This window comes from Corapipo altera, unplaced genomic scaffold (assembly GCF_003945725.1).
Source record: "Corapipo altera isolate COAL_440 unplaced genomic scaffold, ASM394572v1 61411, whole genome shotgun sequence".
In the NCBI taxonomy this organism is placed as follows: domain Eukaryota; kingdom Metazoa; phylum Chordata; class Aves; order Passeriformes; family Pipridae; genus Corapipo; species Corapipo altera.
In genome coordinates this window covers 27,769,483-27,795,895 of record NW_020884875.1, presented here as the reverse complement: position 1 = coordinate 27,795,895, position 26,413 = coordinate 27,769,483, and the positions used below count along the sequence as shown (strand labels likewise).

General features: G+C 37.6%; 1 protein-coding gene across 5 annotated transcripts; it reads right to left on the bottom strand.

Annotated features, from left to right (window-relative positions):
- Positions 1-366: 366 nt before the first annotated feature.
- On the bottom strand, positions 367-24,656 carry NAA35 (N(alpha)-acetyltransferase 35, NatC auxiliary subunit). Of its 5 annotated transcripts, none has more exons than XM_027635026.1 (23): positions 24,529-24,656; positions 23,117-23,260; positions 21,466-21,499; positions 19,664-19,778; positions 18,532-18,606; positions 17,263-17,430; positions 16,796-16,862; positions 16,056-16,099; positions 15,413-15,463; positions 14,569-14,652; positions 13,663-13,777; positions 12,972-13,150; positions 11,825-11,884; positions 10,459-10,565; positions 10,163-10,229; positions 9,277-9,375; positions 7,825-8,003; positions 5,898-6,034; positions 4,775-4,842; positions 4,402-4,542; positions 2,646-2,768; positions 1,457-1,537; positions 732-791 (listed from the first exon to the last, which is right to left on the bottom strand). In XM_027635026.1, the coding sequence occupies exons 2-23, from the start codon at positions 23,238-23,240 to the stop codon at positions 732-734; spliced, it is 2,178 nt and encodes a 725-aa protein (XP_027490827.1). In that variant the 5' UTR covers positions 23,241-23,260; positions 24,529-24,656. The 5 variants fall into 5 exon arrangements, with proteins under 5 accessions (XP_027490830.1, XP_027490826.1, XP_027490827.1 ...); XM_027635028.1 differs by lacking the exon at positions 24,529-24,656 and adding an exon at positions 24,359-24,382; XM_027635027.1 differs by lacking the exon at positions 24,529-24,656 and adding an exon at positions 23,966-24,326.
- Between the last annotated feature and the right edge of the window lie 1,757 nt (positions 24,657-26,413).

Genomic DNA, 26,413 nt, shown 5'->3' with positions numbered 1-26,413 from the left:
TGCTATTGCCAGTGACTATGGCAGTGTTTGCTGGGCAGATTCTCCACTACCGTGAGAATAAAGACAAAGGAACAAACTCCAACTAGGAATCACTCCGTTTCTCACTGTCTTCAAAGGCTTCTTCTACATTTCAGACAAAACCCCTCTGAGAAAACTGACTTTGGTAAAACAAAACAAAAAAAAAAATCACTGAATTCAGTGCAGTAGGAGCTAAATGCCTAGTTTTCATCTGCCCTTGATTTCTGTAAAGATTGTTTTAGTTTGCAGGATGTGGGGAAAAAAAACCCAAACGTTCTCTCTACTTGCAAAGTGAGCAATTTTGATACAATTTAGACAAAAATATGGAAACTCACAATCTCTCTTAAGTGACTTTGCTGAATGGAGAATTTTGCATGATTTTTATTTAGTCCCTAAGCCACCATTTTCTCTCAGATCACATTAATAACATTATGATTAACTCTGTAATAAAATCAATTAAGGTATGGCATTCTTCAACAATACAGTTGATTAAAATCAGCTTCACACATAAAATGCATTAAACTTTATGATAAACCAGTTTCAAACAGCAGTTGTCAGATCAGATAAAGGCAGCAGACTGCACATATTCCACATAACAGTACTTGTATCCTGGAGGTCCCTTGCAGTCTGAGTGCAAGCCTAGATATTCCCTCTTATAGCTGGTATCTGCTACACAGGTATCTTCAGGTATTCTAACAATAATTTCTTGTCCTTCAAACAAGCTTCACAACTGGGAAGTATTTATGAGGAGAGAAATCAAATTCTGGAGGAACCTAGAAAGAAAAGATTTAAACATTGCACAGCAGTACTACTGCATTTGATACTCATAATGAGAATACCCTGCAGACAGAAAAAAAAAAACCCTAACAGCAGAAGACAGATAATAATTTAAAGAGCTAGGACTACTTGTTTTTCAGAAAAATACTCCAACCCATTTCTGGATATGTCACTCATTATTCAGCAGTGATGGCAACAAAGTTTTAGAATGCTGGCGTGCCTCTTAGGTGTGTTTCCTTCATCCTTCTGTGCCTCTGACCCATGCAGTGGCACTCACTAATCCTGACAGCCAGCACTCTCACAATTTTGTTCACACAAGCTGCTGATACACATGATTCTTGTTCCTGCTCTTGAAGAATATCCATATTTTTCTGTATTGTCCCACATGCTTATCCCAGTTTTTCTTCCTCAAAACATTTAGAGATGCGAGTTTTCCATATTTAAATAACTACAACAAACTATTTCCAAGGGGAAAATGAATTAAGTTTCTTTTCCCTGTTCTTTTAACAGTTAGAGTAACTATGGCTTGAATCTGTTCATTTGGCTCCCGAGAGACCTGTGGTGGCTTCGCATAGAATTACAGGTTGGAAAAGATCATTGAGTTTAACGTTAATGTGTATAATACTATATTTTACATTCAATTCAGCTGGCATTTCCTTACCTTAGAGTCTTTCTTGTGGCCTCCTGCCAGAAGCTTCATGACCACAATATTGGGTTTTGCAACTTTTAGAATTCGACTGACCTAAACACAAAACAGCAAGAAGTCTTCAACTGAAAGCATATGACTAATTTCAAACTATTTCAAAGATAAAACTCTAATGTTTATATACTTTAACACTACAACATTTCTCTTACAAGACCAATTTAACAGATATCACAGTGTTTTGGATTTGCTGGAATAAGCAAAAAAACGGAATAATTAAATTTAATGAAAGGTGCATTTATTTTCAGTCACTTTTTATTAAATTCAACAAATCATAGAAACCACTGCTTTAAAAATTCTGGAACATAAAACATGGAAACTATGGCAGGTTTTGTGGCACTCTCACAAATAAGGTATAGATAGACTCTAGGCATCTATCTTCAACATTACAGCACCCTGAGAATGGTAAAGTCGAGTATGAAACTGGTGGCTTTTTGCATGGAAATGCTCTTGACATCCTCAAAACTATCTCTGAACTATCTTGGTTAGCCACAAGTAGACAGCTTATGTGTGAATACCATCAGGATCCAGAGAACAGGAATTGATTCCTAAATGCTCAGGAGGACCTAATACTGTAACTATTCTTAACCTGCTCAGATGTGACAGAAAAAGCGTCCTCCTTCCTCCAAAATATAGTCACAGACACTTAAGCTTTTAAGTATGGACAAAGATGGAAAAATTCTTATCCATGTTTATAGCTCAGTGCTGAGAACACTGCTCCAGGGAACACGTGTGAGACTTAAAGCTCTTTTCATCCTGATGATATTCCAACCTATTTTTCCCACCTTTCAGGAGTCTATTTGAATTAGTAGATTCCAGATAAGTGGGGTGGGCACGTATCAGTTAAACAACTATTAGAAAGAGGTTAGAAGTCAATATGGAAGAAGGAAATATGTTGCTATCCAGTGTCTAAGATCCTCAGCAAAGAGAGGTTTGGGAGCAGTGGGCACAACCTTGATTATGTTGTCTGATGTACTGAAACAGATCACTGTGCAAGATGCCACCATTCTTCTCTGTCTGCTCTTTAATCAAAGCACTCAGCTTTGTTCAGCATTTTGATGAAGTACATTTTGGATCTCAAGCAGATCGAGCTGAAAACAAACACTAGTTTGAGCAAATGCTCCTTTTCTCAGTATTTCAGTCTTACCTCATTGTCTGGATTCGGAATATTCTCAAGAATCATTTTAGCTTGCTGGTAGTGTTTGCTAGCTGCCATGTAGAGATCTGATGACTGGGGAGGTGGGCTATACTTATTTAAATCAGACATTTCCTAGTGTGTTATAGAAATATATAAATATATATTAAAATCAGTTGCCAGAAAATTTTATTTTCATCACCTGAAATGAAAGCAAATTACTATATTCAAGAAAATTTATGTCAACTAAATACTATTTTAAGAATAAAAACTGAAGTTGAAAACATTTATATGAAATGGCAGAACCCAAGCAGCAATGCAGTGCTCAATGACTACTTTCTAGTGCTACAAAATGCAATGAAATTCTTATATTATTTATAAAAAACCCCTTCTCTTCTACAACTTGTCATTCATTTGCTTTAATAGTGCCATGCAGCAGGGTATGAAATTACAGGAAAAAAATAGGAGAAAAAAAAAGTATATTGTTTACTCAAATCAAGGTTACCACAAGCAAAGTGCTGAAACTGTTCAGAACTTCATTTTATATAATTTTAATTCTTTCAACGTTTTGGTTTTTTGACTAGGGATAAAAAAAACGCACCAAACTTCAGTGACAAGGAGGAAGTCATGATAGTCTTAATTTCCACTACAGCTGTTCATAACATTAAACTGGGAAGAGTGACTGGCATACAAAATAGCACTGTTTCAGTTCAGACTAACCCCCCAAATAATAGAGGCTAATAACCAGGTGGGTGAGCAGCAGCGTTATTGCAAACACCAACTTGAATACAAGCCAACAAGGTGCTCTTATTACAAATCAAACAAGCCTTGTTTAGGAATAAACAAGCAGGAGTATGGCCAGCAGATCAAGGAAGGTTATCATCCTATACTCCATATTTGTGTTGTAATATTTGAAATGCTGCATCTGGGGCTGGATCCACTCAGTTCAAGAAAGACATTGAGATATGGAGGTGGCTGGGGGATTACAGCATATGAGCCACAAGGAGAGATCAATGGACCTGGACTTTCTCAGTTAGGCAAAAAGGATGCTAATGGGTCATCTTAATTGCAGCCTACAACTACCTGAAAGACAGTTATAAAGTTGGCAGAAGGCAAAGGCTCCTTGTTAATAATGGTAGACAATATAACATGAGAGGCCACAGGTTGTGGTTTGGGTAATTCAGACTGGACATTAGGAAAAAAGGAGAATAGTACAGCCCTCAATCAGGTTATCCAAAGACTTAATGGAACAGAAAAAGTAACTGTATCGGGTTAATCAAAAAAGTTAGAAAATCTCCAACCTTTGATTTTTTCAGACAAAGATAGAGCTAATGTGACCTATTATGCTACTTCAGGGAAGAGACCGGACAAAACAAGCCTCCACTGGTCCCTTCCAACACTCAGTATTACTTTCAGTTTTTCCATTTGCTTGCTGCACTAATAAAAACATGCTGCCATAATTAACCACAGCCAAAAAGTCTGTCAATGGACTTCCAAGAGATTTTATTTTCATGCAAACCAACACCAGCATCTCAGACTGCCACATCAGACCAATTTTAAAAAATCTAAGCATCTAAGTTTAGTAAGAATTCAAAGCAATGTATCTTCCTTGCACATAACCAAGCTAGAACTCCTTGCCATTTGGACTTAGCTTTAGTATGAACTTTAGGACATTAAAGCTCTTTTTACAATGACAACAATGTCTAAAGCAGGTGAGTAAATGACTTCTATAAAAGCATGGACAGCACCACATTTTAAGATTACTCACTTTAAATTGCAGGTAGTGCACTGGGGGTGGCGTTATAACACTGTTGAATGGAGCAAACCTGTGCTCATATCGAACTTGTTCACTATCCAGTTCAAACTTAGGTTTTCTTACTTTGCCATCCATATCAAATGCGATCATTGTCTACAAGAAAAGGATAAATACAGTAAGAAGTGTTAGCTTTATGTCATATTTTGCTGCAAGCAAGATCAAAGTTATGATTTAGCTATACTGGGAAGGACAAAAAACCAGCATAGAATTTACCATATCAAATTATAAACTTGAACCTAATTTCCAAACCCACTAAAAACAAAGGCATGCAATGCATACGTGATCCCTATTACAAAAAAATTGGAACAAATAGAATACAAGTTACCTTGTACATCCCAGCGCACATATTTTGGTATGCCTGACTCATGGTGATCTCCCTGCTGAGAGGACGAACTGCAAATTTCACATAAAAAGTTTAGTTCAATTTTAGTTCAGTTTAGTTCAATATATTAATTTCAGATCAAAACAGTTTTTCCAAGTCTCCAGAAAGTGGTAAAACACTCAACTATATTTTAAAATAACTGAAGCATCCAAAGCATGGACATGCATTTTTGCTCACCTGGCTCCTAATTACACAAAATACCTCAAGATATACTTAACATGAACACCATACTACTTTCAATGAAATAAATTGGTCAATGGTTTTTGTACAACACAACACCAAACAGCCTCGAACTTACAGTCTCTAGCTGAGAGGCCTGTTTGCTTAGTTCATTGATTTCTTTTGGCTTCTAAAGACTAAAAGGTTAAAGCATATTTTTATTCTAATAAGAAAAACTTTATCCTGATAATATTCTTGTAGGTTTCCTTTTTGCTTCCAGTGCTTAACTACTGCCAAACTGCCCAACATTTGGCACCTAACTTAATAAAGTACAGTAGTAATTTTCTGCATTTCTAGAGACAAAGGAATTCAGTGGATATGATCCTGAGCTGTTCATATCCCATTGTTTGCTCCCCTTGGAAAGAAAGCAAGGAAAAGAATGGGCAACTCACTGCTGTAAAATTAAGAAACATGCTTTAGGACCTTCTGAAGTCAAATAGAAATTACAGAAACACACTGAAAATTTAGTGTTTGAATCTAGCTACAGTCAAAAAAAGCACAGTACTGCAGGAATTATAGAAGGTAGAAAGGAAGTATTTTTCAAAGATAATAGCCCTGGAACTGTTAATTACATTTCACACGATCCAGCACATTAACACAACTGATGAAGCTGTAAATATGAGTGAGTTGGGTTTTTCTGAAAGACCTATTTTAAAAGAAAATAACTAGGAAGTTCTTATGCAACAACTGACTTCTTAACTAAAAAAGTTTTACATTCAGCCTTTAAACTTTAGGACATTTTTTCTACTCATATCAGTGCTGAATCTGTAAATTTTTAATTTTAATTCTACATGGCTGCATAAAAGGGGAAAAAATAAGTCTCGAGTTACACTCTAGACCTAAGTACCTTTCTTCTTTTTCTTTGTTTTCTTACTGCTACGTCCTTTCTGTTGCTCCTCCATTATTCTTTCCTCTGTCATTTGAGCACTGTCAGCGCGGCTCAGTGTTGACATCAACCAGGCATAGAGGAACTCTGACAGGTACCTAGAGTGAAAATGGTATGGAGTGTTATATACTGCAGTGCAGAATGTACTCATAATGCACATACACCTGCTCAGTGCCAAGTCATTTGCTCCAAGATGTAAAGCACCTGTCCTAGTAAAGGACAGGTTTACGGGCAATTAAAACTCTTTGTTTTGCATGGCTGAAATCAACAGATCAGTCTAGGTTCCTGTTCTGGTTTGTGTTTTTTTCTATTTTAAACAAGACTTCGTACACATTCTACCACAGACAGCTCAAAGTACGCAAGTTTCTTACATATTTACTAAGTGAAGGCTAAGCTTATTATTTCAACACCTATTTAAGATCAAATTTTTCTAGAACTCTTCCTTCTCCCAGCAAATGAAGTATTTTTTAAAAAAATACTATGTTAATACCCTTTCTACTTTTGTTATGCATTATTTCGAGAAACAAGATTACTCCTGATTTTTCTTCAGGCATTAAAAAGCCATGAATTATTACATAAAGAGGCCAAGCCCACAGAAACACAACATCCACATGCAATTCTTTCAGATTTAAGACACATCTTTAAGAGCAATAGTGGAAGCTGATTCAATAAATATCTTGATTGACTTCAAAAGGAATAAGGGGGGAAAAAGAGAGTAGAAAAAAATACAGATTTGGATCACAATGAAAAATAAGTAATAGTTCATAAGAAGTCACAATTCAGAAGAAAAATTACTGAGAAATTTGAGTTTCATTTGCACATTTCCCCTCTGAAATTTCTTCTACTTTTTGTTCTTTGCTTACATTAAAGAGATAAAGCAGCTGACATGACAATTCAAATTAAAAGGGACTTTATTGAAATGGTAAGGGAAATTCAGGCAGGTATAACAAATATTGTCTCACAAAAAATTTGGCATTACTTATTGAGGTATTACCTAAAGAATATTGCCATCTTCTGGTAACTAGTATTAATGTTCTCATTTAATACTTAATCCACTACTGAAACAACATAGAAACATAATGAAATGCACTGAAGCTTATGTAATTTCAACTATTTTAATCTCTCAATAAGAAGGCTTGCAGCTTACAAAGGATTCTTTCGGTAGCTTTTCAGAAAAAAAAAAAAGGAACTCAAACAAATTAGAGCAAAAAACAAACCACCAAAGTGTAGAAACACTTTAGCAGAGGAAGGTTCATCATCAGATTTTTAATGCTAATTCAAAAATGAACCATCTGAAAATGATTTATCTTTTGGACCAAGCAATCAACTATGACAAATAATTAATGTGAATGAAAGTGGAAAAGTAAAAAGTATTTTGTCTCCATGTAGTGCAATCATTTTCACTAAAGGCAGATGTCTCTTCAAATATATTCACAGAATAAGATGTTACCTAACTAGTCAATTTTCAAATTACAGTCATAACTTAAAACTGGAGACCTTTTCAAAAATACTAGAGATCAACAAGACTAGTGATCTTGGTACTATAACAACATAAAAGAATAAAAGAAATCGCTTTTCTCCTGCATGCTCTTGTCTGCCAAAAGTCAACATATTTTTCATTCATTGTCTATACAAGGCACTGTTTTAAAAAGCTAAAGAGAGAGTCAATTACTATTTCAGGAAAAAAAATACACTACTTAGTAAGCCTAGAAAAGAGACTAACGACATTTTTTTCTCCTTCTGTAATATTATAAATAGGTAAACCAAACAGTGTTGAGCAACCTTGCGATTATAAAATCATATTTGGAGTCCCTTCTTCAAATATTTGCAATTATAGCTCTGCGGGAGCATCCCTCCTTGAACAGCTGTCAATAAAGAATCTTCTTACCAATATATGTAGTAATATTCATGCATACTGTAAAGTTCCAACTCAAAGCCACTGAGAAGATACTGTATCATAATACGAAGGTTATGATATAGGACCCAGGTGCCCAAGCAAGCCAAATGTTGTCTTTGTGGTTCCTGCTTCAGTAACATACTATGAAGCGCTGCATCTACTTTCTCTGCCTATCAATAAAAAGACAGCAAGGTAACAGACGGGGAGGAAGAACATTTGACTGAAACAATATCCAGGTTCTGCCAGAAATAAAATCCTAACAAAATCTGAATACAACTTGGGTCAGTAAAGTCATGCTCCAGATTACAAGACTGAAATATGTCTTTACAGATACTGCCACTTTCTATAGTCTAGAACTGTCAGAAAACTGGAAAGATATTCACATAATTAAATTCTGCTGCACAGAATAACAATATTCAAATAGTAGTGTAGCAAGAACATTAGGTATTTTAAATTTCAAATTTTTAAAGTATTGGTATCTAGATCATTAGCAGTCACGTGAGCACTGAACCCATTACACACTTGTTTATTTTTCTATATTGGCAATAATTACTTCTCTCCTTTTTTTTTTTTTTTTGGCCTAGCTGCATTGAAACATTAAATTTATTTGTAAGCTTAACATACAAGAAACACGATGTGTCCCATCAGATTAACTAAAATATTGCTAAGACCAATTTTGTCTTAATTGTATGGAAGACATGAAGTCTCCCACAGTTGGAACATTAACAGTAGTCCTGAACAGAACAATTCATGTAACTGGCTACAAAATGAAAAAACAGTGTCTCAGCTGCAGTACTGTAACAAACTCAATCAAACTATCTTGAGAAAAGCTGGAGCACACAAAATCTCATCCCCATCTCCAAAGGTCCTCAATTGTTCTCCTTACTGTGCATATCTTGGGAAATATTTAATTATTTTATGACTCTCGCTGCTGGAGAAAAATTTCCAGCAAGTGAAAATATATTTTTAACTCATGATTCCTTCTCATTCTTCAGAAATGTTCAAAATCAGTCAGAGCACGTATTTTGAAGGGTTATTTTTTACTTTTGCAGTTTACATCTGACATAGCTATAAGGCTAAATTTTCAAAGGTATATTGTCAGCATGGCTTGTCTATCTCCCCCTGGTTATATCTTCCAGACTGACAGTCACAAGCAGGATAGAGACTAAAAGCAGTGGAGTTACCATCAGATTACATCACAACAGGTTTCCCTGAAGTCTACGTACTGGACAAAGTTAATCTCAAAAAATACAATGTTTTTGTTAACAGATCTAACAGAAATCCTACTGATTTCTTGGGCTAAATTTTAGGAATCCTTGTCCTAAAGATTTTAGGACAAACAGAGGACTTGCTTCATGCAGCTAGGATCTAATACCACATGCTTCACTCCAGTAGGAATATATCTGGAAAGAAACTTTGCTGGCCTGCTGCCTAGGACATTACCTCATCCTGGAGGGTGGCAAATTCCTCAAGAATGTGACCCAGTTTATCTCTCTGACGAGCTCTATTGTGTCCATGGATTTGAATGAGACTACAGAATGGCTGAAAGAAGCAAAGCATCATTTTAAATTATCAACACAACTTTGAAAGTAAAGGAGGAGTACTATGATGTCTATTTAGACACCTGCTCTATATATCTGTATCAGGAGGTGTGTTACTTAACGCTCCCTACGAGCGCAAGCAGCAGGAAAGCAAGGTCTCTGGAGGGATGCAAGAACCCATTTCTCTGTACACAAGTCAACGTGAGATTGAGTGAGCATCCTTTAGGAATGTGATCAGAACAAGATGCCTGGTGTAAATGAGATATTTCTTATGCCTAAATCCATCCACCTAAGTAGTCAATGGCACTTGGTGACATGGTTTAGTGGTGGACTTGGCAGTGCTGGGTTAGACTTGATGATCTTAAGAAGTCTTTTCCAACCTAAATAATTCTATGATTTTCTTGAGATTTTTACTGTGCTATATTCAACAACTGAATCTTTTAAAACAATTTTTTAAAAAAATTAAATTTGAGAGAAGGCAAAAATAACTTTGTTTTTACACATGCTATGCATTTGTTTTGTTACATGAAACTACCTTGTAAAGAGGTAGAAGGTGCAGATTTTTAACAAAGTAAAATGTTAAATAAAAGTCTAGAAGAAGAACACAGGAAAAACCATCAATAATTAGGCTGGCTTTTTAAAAAGTGTTACCATTTTAAAATGGCCAACTTCTGCAATTTTGCCATCATGTCAGGTGTCTAATTTAATTGGTCTCATGTTCAAATGTATGCAAATCTTCAAAGTGTTCATATACACATAAACATGCTGTAACTGGAATGATCACTTACCCGAACACAATGTGTCACAAAGGAATCAATGTAGTCCTTTGCCTGATGATTATTATAAAGACAACATCTAAAAGAGAAATATCCATGTACATACATATTTTTATAAATGCCACCAGTCTAAGTAGTACAAAATTAAAAAAGGAACAGCAATAGTTGCAGCAACAGCAACTGACTCCTTCATACATAATCACTAAATACAAAATTAATATTTTTTGTGCATTTGTCCTTGCTCTTGTAAGCAGAAATATTTTTTTAACAGAGATGTAAACAAATGTGTAAACTGAAGATCCACTTACTTTGGAGAAAGGACTGGAGGACTGACAAAAGACCTTAAAGCATCTTTCACCATGTCTTGCATGAGGTGAGTGCCAAATACCTTCTTATTATCTACCAGGAAAGTTGTCTGAAAGTAAAAATGTGTTTTTAGGAATGTATTTTAAGTCAAAAGTAATGCACTAGGAATTACTAATAGAAAGCTCCTACAGAATATATTAAATATAAGAAACTTGTAAGATTCCTTTTAGAATTGAAATGGTTCAACTAGGTCCAAGGCTACAGACTCAGAAATAGAGACATATTGAGATCTGACACTTCTATGGTATTCCCAGGACAAAAAATACAGCTCTGCTACTTGCATAAGACAATGCACGCAAAATTATTTTATTTCTTCCACTTTGAAGATGATAAATCAGACAGATATTTCTGAAAACTGGCATGAAATAGATTATGTGCCTTCTCTGGAGGCAGATAAAAATAAATCTACAGACTACTGCAGACTTTTTTCTACCCCAATGGATACTACTGCTTTCATTGGTCATGTCTGATCCTTACTTAACTTCTCTCCACAAGCGCTGTGCCCCTTTCTTACATGGTTCTTCAGCAGCTGGAGATAAATCTCTGCACCCACAAGGACCGCACAAACTCATGTGGCAGAAAGGCAGAACACACACACTATGAAAACATTCTACTTGCCAATAGTTATATTCCACTGGCTCTATACATGGCTTAATAGGGATCAAATGTAAAGAAGTTCTGACATCAAGGGACACCCTACTATAATCAAAACCTCCTATAAGGAATTATTTATTCAGAACTGAGGAATGCACTTTTAAGGTAAGTAAAGCAGTGAGAAGTTCTGGCACTAGCCATCAGGTTTATACTGTTGTAGCAATAGAGGCCATCTGTACATTAAATTTTGTCCAAACGGTGATGAATACAAACACTAGCCCCGAACTGAGACAGTATATGGAGAACAGCATAAAAATGTGTGTACAGGCACAGCATTATGGCAGTGAAAAATTTTAACACTTCCTGTTTTAAATTAGCATGTGTTAAAATGATCTAAGCAACAGTATTTAAAAATGTTTTAAAATATTAGATCAGATCATATGCCTCCATGTATATAATCAGAGAATGCTTTGCATTGGAAGGGACCTTAAATATCCCCTAGTTCCAACTCCCCTGCCATGGGCAGGGACACCTTCCTGGCCCTGAACACTTGATGGGGCATCCACAACTTCTTTAGACAACCTGTTCCAACTCTTCATCATCCTCACAACAAAGGATTCCTTCCATAATACCTAATACTTAAACATCACCAGAAAATCCATATTTATAATGAATGCAAAAGTATTTTATTCAAAGACATAGATTAGGACTTGCCTGTAACAGGGATCTTGAAAGAACACATGGTGATTGCTCACTAAACTCACAGAAGAAGTCCTAATTTATATGTAGGAAAAAAAAAAGACAATTCATGTTAATATGTCAATTTAGCTATGTATATATAAACACACAGAGTGACATTTTTATACACACACACATTTGCATCTCTTATAAACACACATATGTAACATGTAAAATATAGGTGTAGATACACCTATATTTTGTATAAAGTACATGCAAACATAACATAGCTTGTAATATAACTTGTAAAAAAGTGAATAATTTGAACAGAACAGATTATGAAGATAAAATCCATTTTTTTCTGCAATTACTTGTTATTTAACAGAACAAAAAGGTTTCTGAATTTTCAAATGTAACAACTGGAAAGATGATTATAGTACAGAAAAAACCGCTGTGAGACCTTTAAGATCTTGACATGACCAAACCAGGTACTGAACAAAACTGTAATGTTTAACGGATACTAGATGCTTCATGCAAGCACTTCTTTAATTAATTTAACAGGAAATAGGAAGACAAAAGATCTTTTTTGATCTTTGAACTGATTTAACTGTGTCTGTTTTCTCAGTCAGTGACCACACATATAGTAAAAAATATTTCAAGCATTCAAGTGTCTTCTCATAATTGTAGGCAGTAACTGAGAGTAACATCGCTTACTCAAGAAAAAACATAAGCAGGTGCTTAACTTTATGCCTATCTAGGAAATTACACACTTAAACAAGTGTGTATTAAGTGCTCTCATGTTGTAAGCACATACGCAGAGTATGCTTAATCAATCTGAAAAAATCAGGCATATAGCAAAGAATTATATTCTGATGCTATAAATGCAGCTCTTCAACCAAAGAAACTTGCTTGGCCTCTACCACTAACATGTATAATTACCTCATAAATTACAGGAAAAGTGGGAGGTTTGAGAGGAGAAAAGGTCTTTGTCAAAAAAAGAAAAATATTAAATATCAGGAAAGACAGTAAACTTTGGAATTGTACACTACGAGAAACACCAAATACAGATATAGCATTCAGTTTTCTCTCCAGTGAGCAACACCATGCATATATGAAATGATTTTTTGCAAGTTACATTTTCAGATCTTATATTTGGCAATAAATAAGAAATATTAATGCTTACCAGTATACAGTGCAAATTAGTTAAGTTGACTACTTCACATACAGTTTTTATTCGGTCTATTAGTTTGGAAAAATAACTGACCATTTCTTCCCTTTTAATTATTTTTGCATATCGAGGAAAAGTTGGTGGCAGCAATCTCTGATTAACTAGGGGTTCAAAGCCCATCATAATAGGATGATCTAATGAAGGAGAAGGGGATAGAGACAAAGAAAAGGTGCACGTAAGTCATATGTTTTCAGAACTTACTTCAAACTTGCAAGTATAATACAAATAATTCAACTGGCCAAAATGAAGTTTTTATCTGTGAGTTAACTTACAGAGACTCTAACTACCCAATTAAGACACTGATTACTATTTAAAAAAAACCCTCAACCCTCCACACATACCTGTAGAAACAGTGAGGTGCTGTTCCCTATTTTAAAATAACATATGCATTGATTTGAAGTGCAATGCACTTAATCAAAAGTTCACATTATCTCTGGCTATGAATTGACAGTATTGCTTTCAGGAGAACCACCATTTAGTGAAATAAAATTAAAATCAAAGAATGCAAATCTGTAACAACTTGTATAATGAGTGTTATTATTTCAAAGTAAACAGTGATTTTAACTTCTTTTAAATACAGAAAGATATTTACATTTATGAAGAGAGCATATTTAAGAAAGGAAAAAATGGTATATTTGATACATACCTCCTTTAGTGGTATCGTTCTGTGCCTGCATACCATGATGCAATGAATTGTGGATAGCAGAAAGCAAGTCAGCTGCCTGAGTCATTAGTTTCTGAGCTTCCGCAACTGCACTCATCTGAAAGGCAGGAAACAATTATTCACATTATGAGCCAACATATTTTGACTATATAACTAATGCTAGTATAAGAAAAAAGAATATTAGGGTTCTGATGTTCTTATACAACCAATTCTGAACAATAAATCCAACATTTCTGTGCAATAACGTTCTTTCTATTTTACATATCTATACATACATTCAATACTGTATAAGACTTTACAATAATTACAACTGAAAGTCTTGTATACACTATGTGAAAGACTACTCTTTGGGAGCACGTGATTCTATCCCTTTGCCTTAACTCATAAAGTTCCTTCCACTTTCAGCAATAAGGAAATCATATATTCAAAAAAATAGGCAAATTTCATGGAATGCTATTTTAATTCTTCTTCTCAGACCAAAGACGTCTAGATACAAATTCAGTATCGCATGCAAGGAAAAGCTAATAGTTCTTTAGAGATGGGCAAAACACTATTCAATGTCAGGTAACTCCATAGGAGGGGACTGAAATCAAGTAAGAAAAGTTTTGTTCATGTGTGTGAAAAGCATAATTTGAAATCCATAAATATTTTTAAGTGTTTTATAATGAATACTCTGTCTTTCTGCAAGGCCATAATAATGTCAGCTACTAGCCTTCCCTGTGTTTGAACAAAAACTGAATGTTTGCCGCCATAAGGCCTTTTTGAACACTTTACCTGCACCCACATCAATTCAAATCTCCTTAATCTAGAGAATAATTGCCTGATCTTCACGAAAATGATTATTTCACAAGATCACAATGTGAACACAGAAACACCAAATGAACATACCTCTTTTTTTGTAAATGCTATTAGAACAGTCAGTAGTACCCGGGTAAACTTGACTCTGCTGAACACAGCTAAACATTGTTGATGCTGTAATAAAATTATACTGCTAATTACTAAGCAATAGGCATTAAATCTAGAATCATAGAATATCCTGAATTGAAAGGGACCCGCAAGGATCAGCCAGCCCAACTCCTGGCCCTGCACAGGACCACCCAAACAATGACACCACGTGTCTGAATATTGTCCAAACACTTCTTGAACTCTGTCAGACTTGGTGCTGTGACTTCCCTAAGGAGCTTGCTGCAGTACCCAACTACCCTCTGCATGAAAAGTCATTTCCTAATATCCAGCCAAAACTTCCCTGACCCAGCTTCAGGCCATTCCCTCAGGTCCTGTCACTGACCACTATGGAGAAGAGATCAGTGCCTGCCCCTCCTCTTCCCCTCACAAGGAAGTTGTAGACTGCAATGAGGTCTCCCCTCAGTCTCCTCTTCTCCAGGCTGAGCAGACTAAGTGACCTCAGCTGCTCCTCATATGGCTTCCCCTCAAGGCCCTTCACCATCTTCAATGCCCTCCTTTGGATGCTTTCTAAGAGCTTTATAACCTTTTTATATTGTGGCACTCAAAACTGCCCAGAGGACTCCTGCCCTCCCTGCATGAACTGTCACAAAAACTGCCTCAGCGTGCCCTGGCTAATGTGCCCTGCTCTGTTTGCCAGCTCTTCCACATGTTACTGGTTGATCACACTCCCCAAGCTGCTTTTTATATGCAGGGGTGTGGTTATATCACATTTAGATCTCCCATTTACATCCAAGAAATCCAGGGAAAAAAGCAAACAATTAATTACTTCAAGTTCAACTTCTGGATCTCTCTCTTCTCCTTGTCGACTTCGAGTGCTCTAGAAGGTAAAGAAATTTCAAACAATTTATCAAGAATTGCAAAGGCAACCTACTGATAAAATCCCTTTACCCTCTCCAGAACGTCCATCTGTTAAATAAGCCAAAAATCAGTTCTCAAGTTCAAAATTCCTTAATGTATAGTCCAGGTATTTGAATGACTCTCCTATAGTAATGAGATGTATCTCAGTAAACTCTGCAAATAAGCAAGGAAAGTGCATGAACATTTTATAGTGTAAACTGTGGTAAAGGAAAATTACATAACTTCTTTAACATTACATAATATATCTGCCTAGAAACCAGAAGTTACATTCATCCTTTCTGTGCCCCAGCCCAGTGTTATCTTCTACATCATGATTCCACCTTCTACTAGTGAAGCAACTACTAAAGAGTACAGAAAAGTCTGAAGACTTCACCATCTTTAGCTAAAAGTCAAACTAAAAGCATGTTACACAAACTATTATGGCAGTTCTTCAAAAACCCCACCATTTAATGACACAAACCTCCTGCATTCCTCATAATCCAACTCCCTCTCCAAAACCTATGTTAAGTACACTTGAAATGTAATTGACAAGGCGAATGTGAAAACAATACCTTCACTCGTCTTTGCATGTCCTCTTCTACATCTTTCAGCATACCTGGAAAAAGTCACAGAAGAATTAAAAGCTGAGAAGCACTCCCAGGCACACCTACATCACTCAGAGGAAAAAAATTTTGAGGGGAAAGTCAAGTTTAGGAGTGCTTTACATTAACCAGAGACTAGACATAAAATATTTTTGTAGGGATAGGTAGGGATGTCATGCAACAACTGAAAAATCAGAGTATAGACCAACTGATTCAAAGCTAAAGTGTTCACAAATTTCTCAAAAATAAATCAACAGCAAACTAATGTAGGTATGAAAAAAGGTGCATCAAAAGACTAAAATACATACTTAAGTACCTAATAACATACGTATTTATAGTTGTAGAACTACTAGATTGCACTTTATTCTAAAGCAACCTGTTTTGAAGACAACAAATTGTAAGGCAAAAAAGCAGAATTCAAGCAGTGCACTTTACAGTCACGTGTATCCATCTCATGATGAGCTCATGCCCAGTCACTTTGTCATTGTATCTAAAAGCACTTCTTTTTCTCATAACAATTAGACAGCTGAAACTTTTCTTCAAGGAAAAATAATTTGATCTCTTTTTACCTAGTCAGCAATTTCCACATGACTAACAGAAAAACTTAACAGCTGAGACTCATACCAATTCATCAGGTGTGGCTGAAAGTAACCAGATGCTCAAAAGAGAAAGCAACTGATGGACAGATACGCAGAAAGCACAAACTGTACCTGTAACTCTAAGATCTGTCACACTGTTGGCCATTTTAAATCCATAAGTCATTGACTGAAAATCTTCCTGAAAAAAAATAATCAAGGAAAATACGTAGTGAAATATAAAAAATTGTAGCTACATTATCAGGTTAGGATTTGGGATTGTCTTTTTGTTTGTTTTGGGTTTTGGTAGGTTGTTTTCCTCTTGGGTTTTGGGTCTTTTGTTGGGTTTTCTTTTTTGGGGGGATGGGTCGGTGTGTGCACAGGGTGTGTTTTTGTTTAACTCCATCAAGTATAAATGTCCAGTTTTATTCTATGCAACTGAATATACTCAATGGCTTGGGTGACTTTCTTGCCCAAATCCAGCTTGAGGTAACTATTTTCTGCATAAATCCTTATTACCAATATGCCTTTCATATTTTCATCAAGTGACATCCTACCAGACTGTTTATATACTTAACCATAGGAGATACTAAAACACATACCTCCTCAAAAACAGCTGCTTTGTTAACCTTTTCTCTGGCAATATCACAGATTTTTAGGATCCCAAGAGCAAAAGCCTTCATAGCAGGATCTTCTATGAAGTCTGGATTATGAATATAAAGGCAAGTGAATACTGTCTGTGCCAAGGAATGTCCTTCTAACCATGTTATCTAGAGAAAAGAAAATTAGGTGGTTTACTCATGACAGTCAAGTCCTCATTTTTATAGATCCATTCTTTTTCCATCTTACTATGCTTCAAAGACTCATTAAAGAACTCCTTACTATGGCAACTTTCCATCTACTAAGAAAGGGCAAGCGAAGGTGTTTTAACCTTTATCCATCTGATGGCTATGGCAGATAATAAGTTACTAAAGCCTATAACAAGCCTAAAATTCTAGTGTTCGATTCTATAAAGTTCAGGTCTGCAATCTATACATGACATTAAGTTAAGAGATCATCAGATTTACAAGCTTTTTCCATACGAATACTGAACAAAGAAATGCAAGTGGCTATGAAACAACTCACTAATATTCTGCATGTTCTTTCTCTTCTGTGACTTAGAGCTTCTTTCACAATCCCCCCTCTCTACTTTCACATTGCTTTAAGCTACAGGGAGAGTTTCTGTAATCTAAATTTAAATTTAAATTTCTAAAGTGGGACCATATTTTTAATATGATCACTTTCAAAAAAAGTGCGCTTTGGGGACTAGGGACAGAAGACAAATTACATTACACCATATCAGATGTACAGTCATCCTTAGATGTCTTTTGGACTAAACTGATTTGAAATGTTTTAAAAAACAAAGTAATGTTATGGATATAATTTTAAAGAGTAACTGAAAATTAGTATCATTTACTGAGGTAATTAAAACACATACCTAGGGAAAAAAATTCACAATTAGCAAGTAAGCGATACTTTACTTGTTTTTTCTAAACGGATTTATTTTCTTTCTTCAAAATGCCCCTGTAAGCTCAGCCAATTATGGCTGTACAGAAAGGAGCAACAAAGTGCTACAAGTTACCGCACACTTGGCTTCCAACACAAATACCAAAACACAGCAGGCAATCGGATAACACACATTCATAAAACAAGAAACTATAAAACCTTTTTTAAATCATTCAAAATTATTCATATTTCCTATAGTAAAACAACAAGAAATCAGTATTATGCCTTTTATAATAGCCAATGCAAATAACTAAGTGGAAATTAAAATAAACTGCATATATTTTCTAAGCCTAACCACCTAATTTGAAGAAAAGAGAAATGCTTACCAAACAACAAAAACACGTATCCATTATTCCCACCAGCTCAGGTGAAGTGAGATCCTTTATTTTAATGGTGCCATCCTTAAAAAACAAGGAAAAAACCCTAAACACTATGGAAGCATATAGGCAAAATACAACTTATTTGTACAGCCAAAAATTAAAATTTTCTTAAGATTTCAGAGTAATTGTATGTCACTAGCTTTACTGATCAGCTTCACAATGTCTCAAATTCTGAAAAACTTTGCCTTCCTGTCATTGTGTTAAACACTGAACAAACATAAAGCTACTCAGAGAATGCTGAAGTACCATTTCTGACTTATAAGCAGACAATAGAAGTTTAAAACCAGTTAAATGTCAACACTAAAATCATAAAATAGTCAGTATAATCATAATAAAGATTGAACAAGGACCAATTCTTTGAAAACTGCTTTTTAAACTGCAAACACTTGTACAGTTTTACTGTCAGGACCAAAAAGGCTGCAGCTGTACTCTGATCATTTTATTTGTCCAATGCATACAATCCTGCATACATTCTAAGTTCTCAGTCCATTTGAAACAAAGTCCACCATAAAAAATACTTTTGCCTTTGAGTGCATTTTTTTTTCCAAAATAACAGAAAGTCTTTCAATCTGCCCTAAACCAATTTATCCTGACCATAAATCAAAAGTTAATCATTACTGTCAATGTTGTCAAATTACCCAGCTTGTGTTCAATGCTAATAAACTGATAATATCATGAAGTGTTAATTCTGACTTTTGTAAGGAAGCTGGCTTCCATTCAGCTAAATAGGGGCTAACAAATACATCTTCACATAAAAGACACATTTTGGGAATGCACAGAGTGACTTGCAAAACCATTTCTAAAATATATTTACTTGAGGTATCAATACACAACAACTTCACACTACTTTTCACTGAAGAGTTAGCATCATGATAATGCAGGAAACAAAATTAAAAAAAGAAAAAGTAAACATCACAAGCTATTTCTTACTTTATTTTTTTATTACCCAAAATTAAAATAAAAAAACAAGTAAAGATTGAAAACATTAATTATGCTGAATTGTGCTAAACTGTATTTTGATAAAACTGTATCACATTTTCACAGACAGGGTAGGCAAAACTAGGAAATTCACACGAACCTTAATAGCTTGCTCAAAGTTAAGAACCTTTCTGTTAACTTGGTTTCCAATCATACCAGCATCCATCTTGGGATCCATCATTTCAATGGCAGACATGGCTTCAAAGAGACCAAAACTAAGAACACAGATTAAAAAAAAACATGCTGAATGTAACTGTTTTATACAAAACAGTCTTCAAAAAGTAATGTAAAAGCATATGATGACAAACTGAGTACACTAGATTCTGACCACAGACAATAAGGTAAGTGAACTTTAGTACTGATCTTCAGAGATCGTGGTTTTCAGATCATCACAGGTTGAGGATCTCTCAACAAGTCAGTAGGAAAACAGATGGCTGAAAGTAGAAGAAAACTATTTGCCTTTCTTTAAAGCTGAAAACCACTCCTGAGCTAAATATCCCACTACTACATCTATGCAGGGGACCCCTGGTGGTCTAGTGGTTAGGATGCAGCACTCTCACCACCACAGCCCAGGTTCGATCCCCCGGGCAGATGGAGCTCATCAGCCCTGTAAGGCCATCCATCTAAGAGAAGGTCACTCTAATCAAACCTACATCCTGAGGACCTCGCTGCCACTGTCCAAGCTCGCTCGGCCCCAGCAGATGAACCTTAGGATTAAAGGGTGGGCTCAGCTCAGCGCACACTGTGTCTCACTAAAAAATCCACTGCGCAGGCTGGAAGGGTAAAGACCTTTCCCAAATCTTCATTCATGAAGACTGGCAATACTTATACTTACATCTATGCATACTTGTTTCTATACACCTCATAATGACAGCACCTTTTTAAAGATCACCAAACATAATAAACTAGTATTAACTGAACAAGCTGTCTTTATCACACCACATCCAAAAAACCAAATAAGATACGTCCGCCACAAACTATTGCCAATATATATCTGACACAGGCTAGCATATTCAGCAGTATATTGAACTTGCAGTCAGGGCATAGAAGCTTGCAGAAGAACCGCATCAAATAAAGACAACTATAGAAGAAGGGGTACAGTGTCTCGCTTCTGGTACATATGACATTTATCAGAACTGCTGCACCAGTCTTTATAACATAAAAAGATTATTGCATGTGGCACACTTAAATTCCGAGAAGTGAATTTGCTCTGAAATGCTCTTATGTATAAAATTAAAACTGAAAATGTGCTTTAATTCTACAGAGCATGGTGATATCCTTGCACATATTTTTGAACACGTTTTGATTTAATAGTGTGCTTCTGTTTTCTGAGCTATTAGTCTAAATAAGCACTTTTGCTTTATGCAGGTGAATAGATTTGTGTGGCTAAACAATTTCATGTTTTCTTTAATGAATTCAGCAAGCCTTTCGCACATGCTTTTTTTTGAAATATACTTTTTCCTCAATCTGTAGAGTTCTCACTTTCTGTTTTAGCATGTCATTTAAGTTACATTAAAGCATATGGATTGTTCATACTAAACTTGATAATGACATCTAAGGCAACCAAATTAAAAGTATTAAAGTCTTTCCGGCATTTTTTTATAAAAGCACGTCCACATAAAATAGTTCAGCAGGTTCAGTAGAGTCATCACCACTGATCATAAGATGTGCAATGAACTTCTAAAATATATTGATTCATTGAAAATGTCATGTTATACTGACACCATGAGAATTGTTCAGCATTCATACATGTGCAGCTTATACATACTACTGAGGATAAATAATACTCTGAATACTTCAAATATTTTATTTGAAGTTTAAAACAGATTAGTTATCAGGAAATATTAACATACTTGAACTGATCCTACCTAAAAATGAAAAGTATCCCCCATGCATACTTACAGCTTGTCATGAAGCAGTTCTCCTAACTTCAGTTCTATAAAGGAACAGGACAGAATAAACAGTTACAATCATCCTGCTAGCATAACTTTTCCAGCATAGTCTTGTCACTCACCAAACCCTCTGATGCTAAGAAACAAGGTTTGGGAAGCAGATCAGACATTTCTATTCGACCCTCGTTTGCTTCTACTTAAAAAGCACTTTCAAGATTGAAAGACTATAGGAAACCCAGTGGTTCAGAGTCTACCCTCATTTCTCTCTGTAATTCTAATAGTTAAAAGAGGGTTTAGAATTACTAAACACCCTGTGCAGTTGCAGTCCAGAAACCCGATATCCTGGGCTGCATCAAAAGCAGCATGGCCAGCAGGTAGAGGGAAATGATTCTGTCTCTCTGCTCTGCTCTCATGAGACCTCACCTGGAGTGCTGCGTCTAGGTCTGGGGTCCCCAGCACAGAACACCAGGGACCTGTTGAGTGACTTCACATGAGAATAACAAAAATTACTTGAGGGCTGGAGCACCTTTCCTATGAAGACAGGCTGAAAGAACTGGGGCTGCTCAGCCTGGAGAAAAGACAGCTCCAGGGAGATGTTCTAACAGCCTTACAGTACCTGAAAGAGGGCTACAAGAGAGCTGAAGGGACTTTTTACAAGGGCATGCAGTGATAGGACAAGGAGGAATGCTTTTAAACTAAAAGAGTTTTAGATATTTGAAGAAATTCTTCACTGTGAGAGTGGTGACGTATTGCAACAGGTTGCCCAGAAGAGTTGTGAATGCCCCACCCCTGCAAGCATTTAAGATGAGGCTGGATGAAGCTTTGAACAACATGTTCTGGTAGGCAATGCTCCTGTTCATGGCAGGGAATTTGTAAGAAGATGGTCCCTTCCAACCCAAACCATTCTATGATGATTATTCTATGAAATAGCTGCATGAGCTGTTTCCTGTGCTCCTTTGTGCAGGTGTCTTAATCTTTTCCAGGGGAGATTACTGAAAGGCTTGCTTTTCCTCATTACTTTTAAAGAATTCTTTAGATACATTTGATAAGTATACAGATATAAGCAATATACAGAAATTATCTGATGGCATACAGAAATTGTGTTTATCATCATGTAACAATGCATGTGGTAAAGTGCAGTTTTATATTTACTTTTCACTAATGTCATCATAAAATCAGTTGAAGAACTGTAAACTAGCAGTAGCATCTAATAACAATAAAGGCACTTCCCTGTTACTGGGATGCATTACATCATCTCAGAAACTCAGCCTTGCTTCAGAGATGACAAGATGAATTAAATGAATTCTTGGACCCTACAGATCCAAAAATATACAGGAAAGAAAAAAGTCTTGATTCCGCATGCATGCATGATATTTCCACTTGGCAGAAGAGACAAGAAGAAATCTTTGCAAAGGAAAAAAAGCAGGTGAGAAAATGTGTAAGACAAAAAGTGAATTAAAAAGATATTTATGTAATCTGAAAAAAGGAGCAAGGTGGGGTGGTTCTGGCATTTCTATCCTCACAGTTAAGACAGAACCAGTGTAGCTCATTCATCTGAGGCTTGAATCTGGGTCAAACTATAGACTAGAAGACCTCAAATCACTATGCCTGGTACTCCAAAGGATTCCAAGTTTTCTCAGAACATAAGGAATACAACTCACCTCTACAAGCTTCTTCAAAATCCTGGGTTATATCTATCCAGCTTGTATTACTCTTTTCCATCTTGTCAGGCATACCGAGTTCCCATCCTGAATCATCATCTTCTACTGAAGCTTTCATAACCATGATGCTGCACCTTTAAATCCCTACCAGAGACACCATACATTTGTACAAATTAGAGAAAGTTCTTCATGGGAATATCTTTTTTCCTTTTCAAGAACTGGGTGAGAAAGAGATACTTACTAACTTGATTTTATTTAAACAGCTACTGTCACATAAAACCAACAAATCCAACCTTATTAATAAAAGAATATTTTAAAAAATCATTTTCTTATTCATCATTTCTCTACAACTAGCTTGTAGGCTGTGAAACGTCAAAACCTAAGGACACCAAAACATCAGCTGTACAGAGCCACATAGTGTACTGTCAAATTAGAAACAAAATGGGAAGCATAAAGAAGTCCTCCCTTACAACAGATGCAGATATCACAGAGATTTTTTTGTTCTTTTATGCTATTAAACTATACATCCTCCTACTGTTCTGCAAAACGAATTAAAAAGAGGGAACTGTAAAACTGATCACAAGCGAGTGTTATTCATATGAAGTGTATTCAAACGAATTTGTGAAAGAGGGTTTATTTCCTCTGATTTCTTCAGCAGAAAGCAGTATCAAAATTACGGCACGAATGTTAAGCAACTTCAGAGTGGAACATATGTCTTAAAAGTCTGCCGATCAGTTATTTCGAACTAGTTTTGTGCTTTCTCAACCCCCCAGCACGCGGGGCAGCCCCGAGGAATTTCATGCTTTCCCGATCAGCCTGCCTGTGAGACACCAGCAACGCTGAACTCACCTCATGCGTCTCGCAAGAGACAACTGGGAGCAAGGCAAGCTCTGAACAGTTTAATCACAGCCGCCACGGAAGCTTTGAACAAAGGCCTCCGTTGCAGGAGACCGCCCGGGCATGGGGAATTAACACAAACAAACGGGGAGCGGGGGCATCGAAAGGCCTTTGAACACCAGCCCAGGGGTCCCCTCGCCCCAGCTCCCCGCCAGGGGCGTCAGGATGGCATCAGTTCTCAAGAGACCGCAGGGACTGCCAGGCTCAGCAGGCTGGGATGAGGAAATACGTGGGAAAACAATTAAAATAAGTTAAATTAAATTCCTGCCTGAATTTCGGGACATGAGCTCTCCTCTTCCCGCAGGTCCTCCGAACTCTGGCCGCTGCCAGCACCGCGCAGCTCACCAGGGGCACCGGGAACTGCCGCCCGGCCGCACGGTTCCCTCTGCCCGGCCGCACGGGAAGGGCCGCCCCGGGGCACCGGCACCGCCGCCGCGGACTGACTCCCTCCCTCCGTCCCTCCGCGGGTCTGGTTCTGCCTGCGCTCCCCACCCCGCGCCCTCCCCGGGCCTCACCCGCTGTGTGCCGTTCCGCCGACAGCCGGACGCGCCTGCCTGGGCCGCCCGCCTGGGCCGCCGCACACGCGCAGACCCACGGTCGCCGCCACCACCCCCCGCGGCCAGGCCCCAGCGCCCTGCGCAGCCGCACACGTGGGCGGCGGGCGGGGCAAGAGCGGCCGGCGCGCCGATGATCAGCGCCTGCTGCGGGGGCGGCGCACCGCGGGCGCGGGGTGGGGAGAGCAGTGCCGGCTCCACCCCGTTCGGTGTCGGCCCGGGCTCCCTGAGGCCGCGGTGGTGTGGGAGGCGGCGGGGGGAGGGCTGGTAAGGGGCTGAGGGCGTGCGGAGGCCGCCAGGGGGCGAGTGCTGTGCTCAGCTGCTCAGCGAGTGCGGGGCTTCAGTCTCCGGGTCTGTTGCGAACTCTGTATAAATATCTACAGGGGGAGGGACAAGAGGATGGAGCTAGGTTCTGTTCGGTGGCGCCAGGCAACAGGACAAGAGGCAACGGGCAGCAAGTGATGCACAGGAAGTTTCACCTGGACACGAGGAAGAACTTCCCTACTGTGCAGTTGACTGAGCACTGAACAGATTACCCAGAGAGGTTGTGGAGTCTCCCTCGCTGGAGATGTCCAAGAACCGTCTGGACGCAATCCTGTGTCATGTGCTCTGGAATGACCCTGCTTGAGCAGGGGGGTTGGACCAGATGACCCACGGTGGTTCCTTCCAACTTTACCCGTTCTATGTTTCTGTGAGCCGCTGCCGACAGAGGCGCGGCGCCGCCCCTGCGGTGCCCAGTCCAAGCCGGGCTCCGGTGCCGGCCGACGCCCACCCAGTGCGGGTCAGGGCGCGGGGTCGGGGCGGAGCGGCCGGCGCGGGTCTCGTTCCGGCAGTTTGCTGAACTGGAAGCAGACTCGAAGCGTTTTGGGTTTTTTTTTTTGGGTTGGTTGATTGGTTTTTTTCCTATGTCAGACGTTCCCTCTCTTTCCTTTTACCCTCTCCCTTACGTTCTCTGCTAGAGATTACCTGTGTGTTTTCTGTAGGGTTTACCGAGATGTGCTGTTTATCTCTTGTCGGGAGGGAAGCCAGATGACGTGAGATGATGTTTTAGGGAACTGCGGTTTTAGAACATAGACTGAATGCTTACAGAGTTTCTGGCCAAAATCACCAATGTAAAAGCAGCTTTACTCACCAAGTACGGGCTGCCTTAAGTAGATTTTATTTCCAAGGTTTTGCAAAAGGAGTTAGATTTTAAAATAAAAACTAACTTTATCCATCACCCTTTCTATTCAACATGCATCAAGTACAGAACATTTGTCCTTAGTGGAAAGCATGAGCAGAAATCTTAGTGAGAGCTTCTGTTAAACCAATGACAGCACCTACTTTTATCTGAAAGAAATGTCCTCAGCTGGATGGCTGTTGAAATGTCTGGTGGTTCACCGTTGCACTCATAAGTAATTCAAGGGGTGATATGCAACACTATATAGCAGACATCTTGTAATGATCCTAATGTTACGGTAGCAAAGAACAGATCATTATTATTAAACCTGATAGTGGTTAAAACATTTGTAAATGAAAGCTAGCTGTCTTTGATAGAGCAGACCGTGATACCTTGACCGGCACTCTGTTCTGTAGAAAGATAGTTGATTTTTTTGGTGAATTCCATTTTTAATTTCAAGAGAGAAGGGCTGTAGTCCATATAATCTCTAATAATCATTTAACAATGAAATTTTTTTTAAAAACCCCAATATTTTACAAAAATTACTTTCTGAAAAAGTAGTTTGTTTGAAGTTTGTCACGGATGCTTCCATTAAAAATTATCTATTCGTGGTTCTGTGCAGACTAAGTGGTTGCAATTATAAGCTGATTTTTATGAAGTCATCATGGCAATGGATCCATTGTAAAT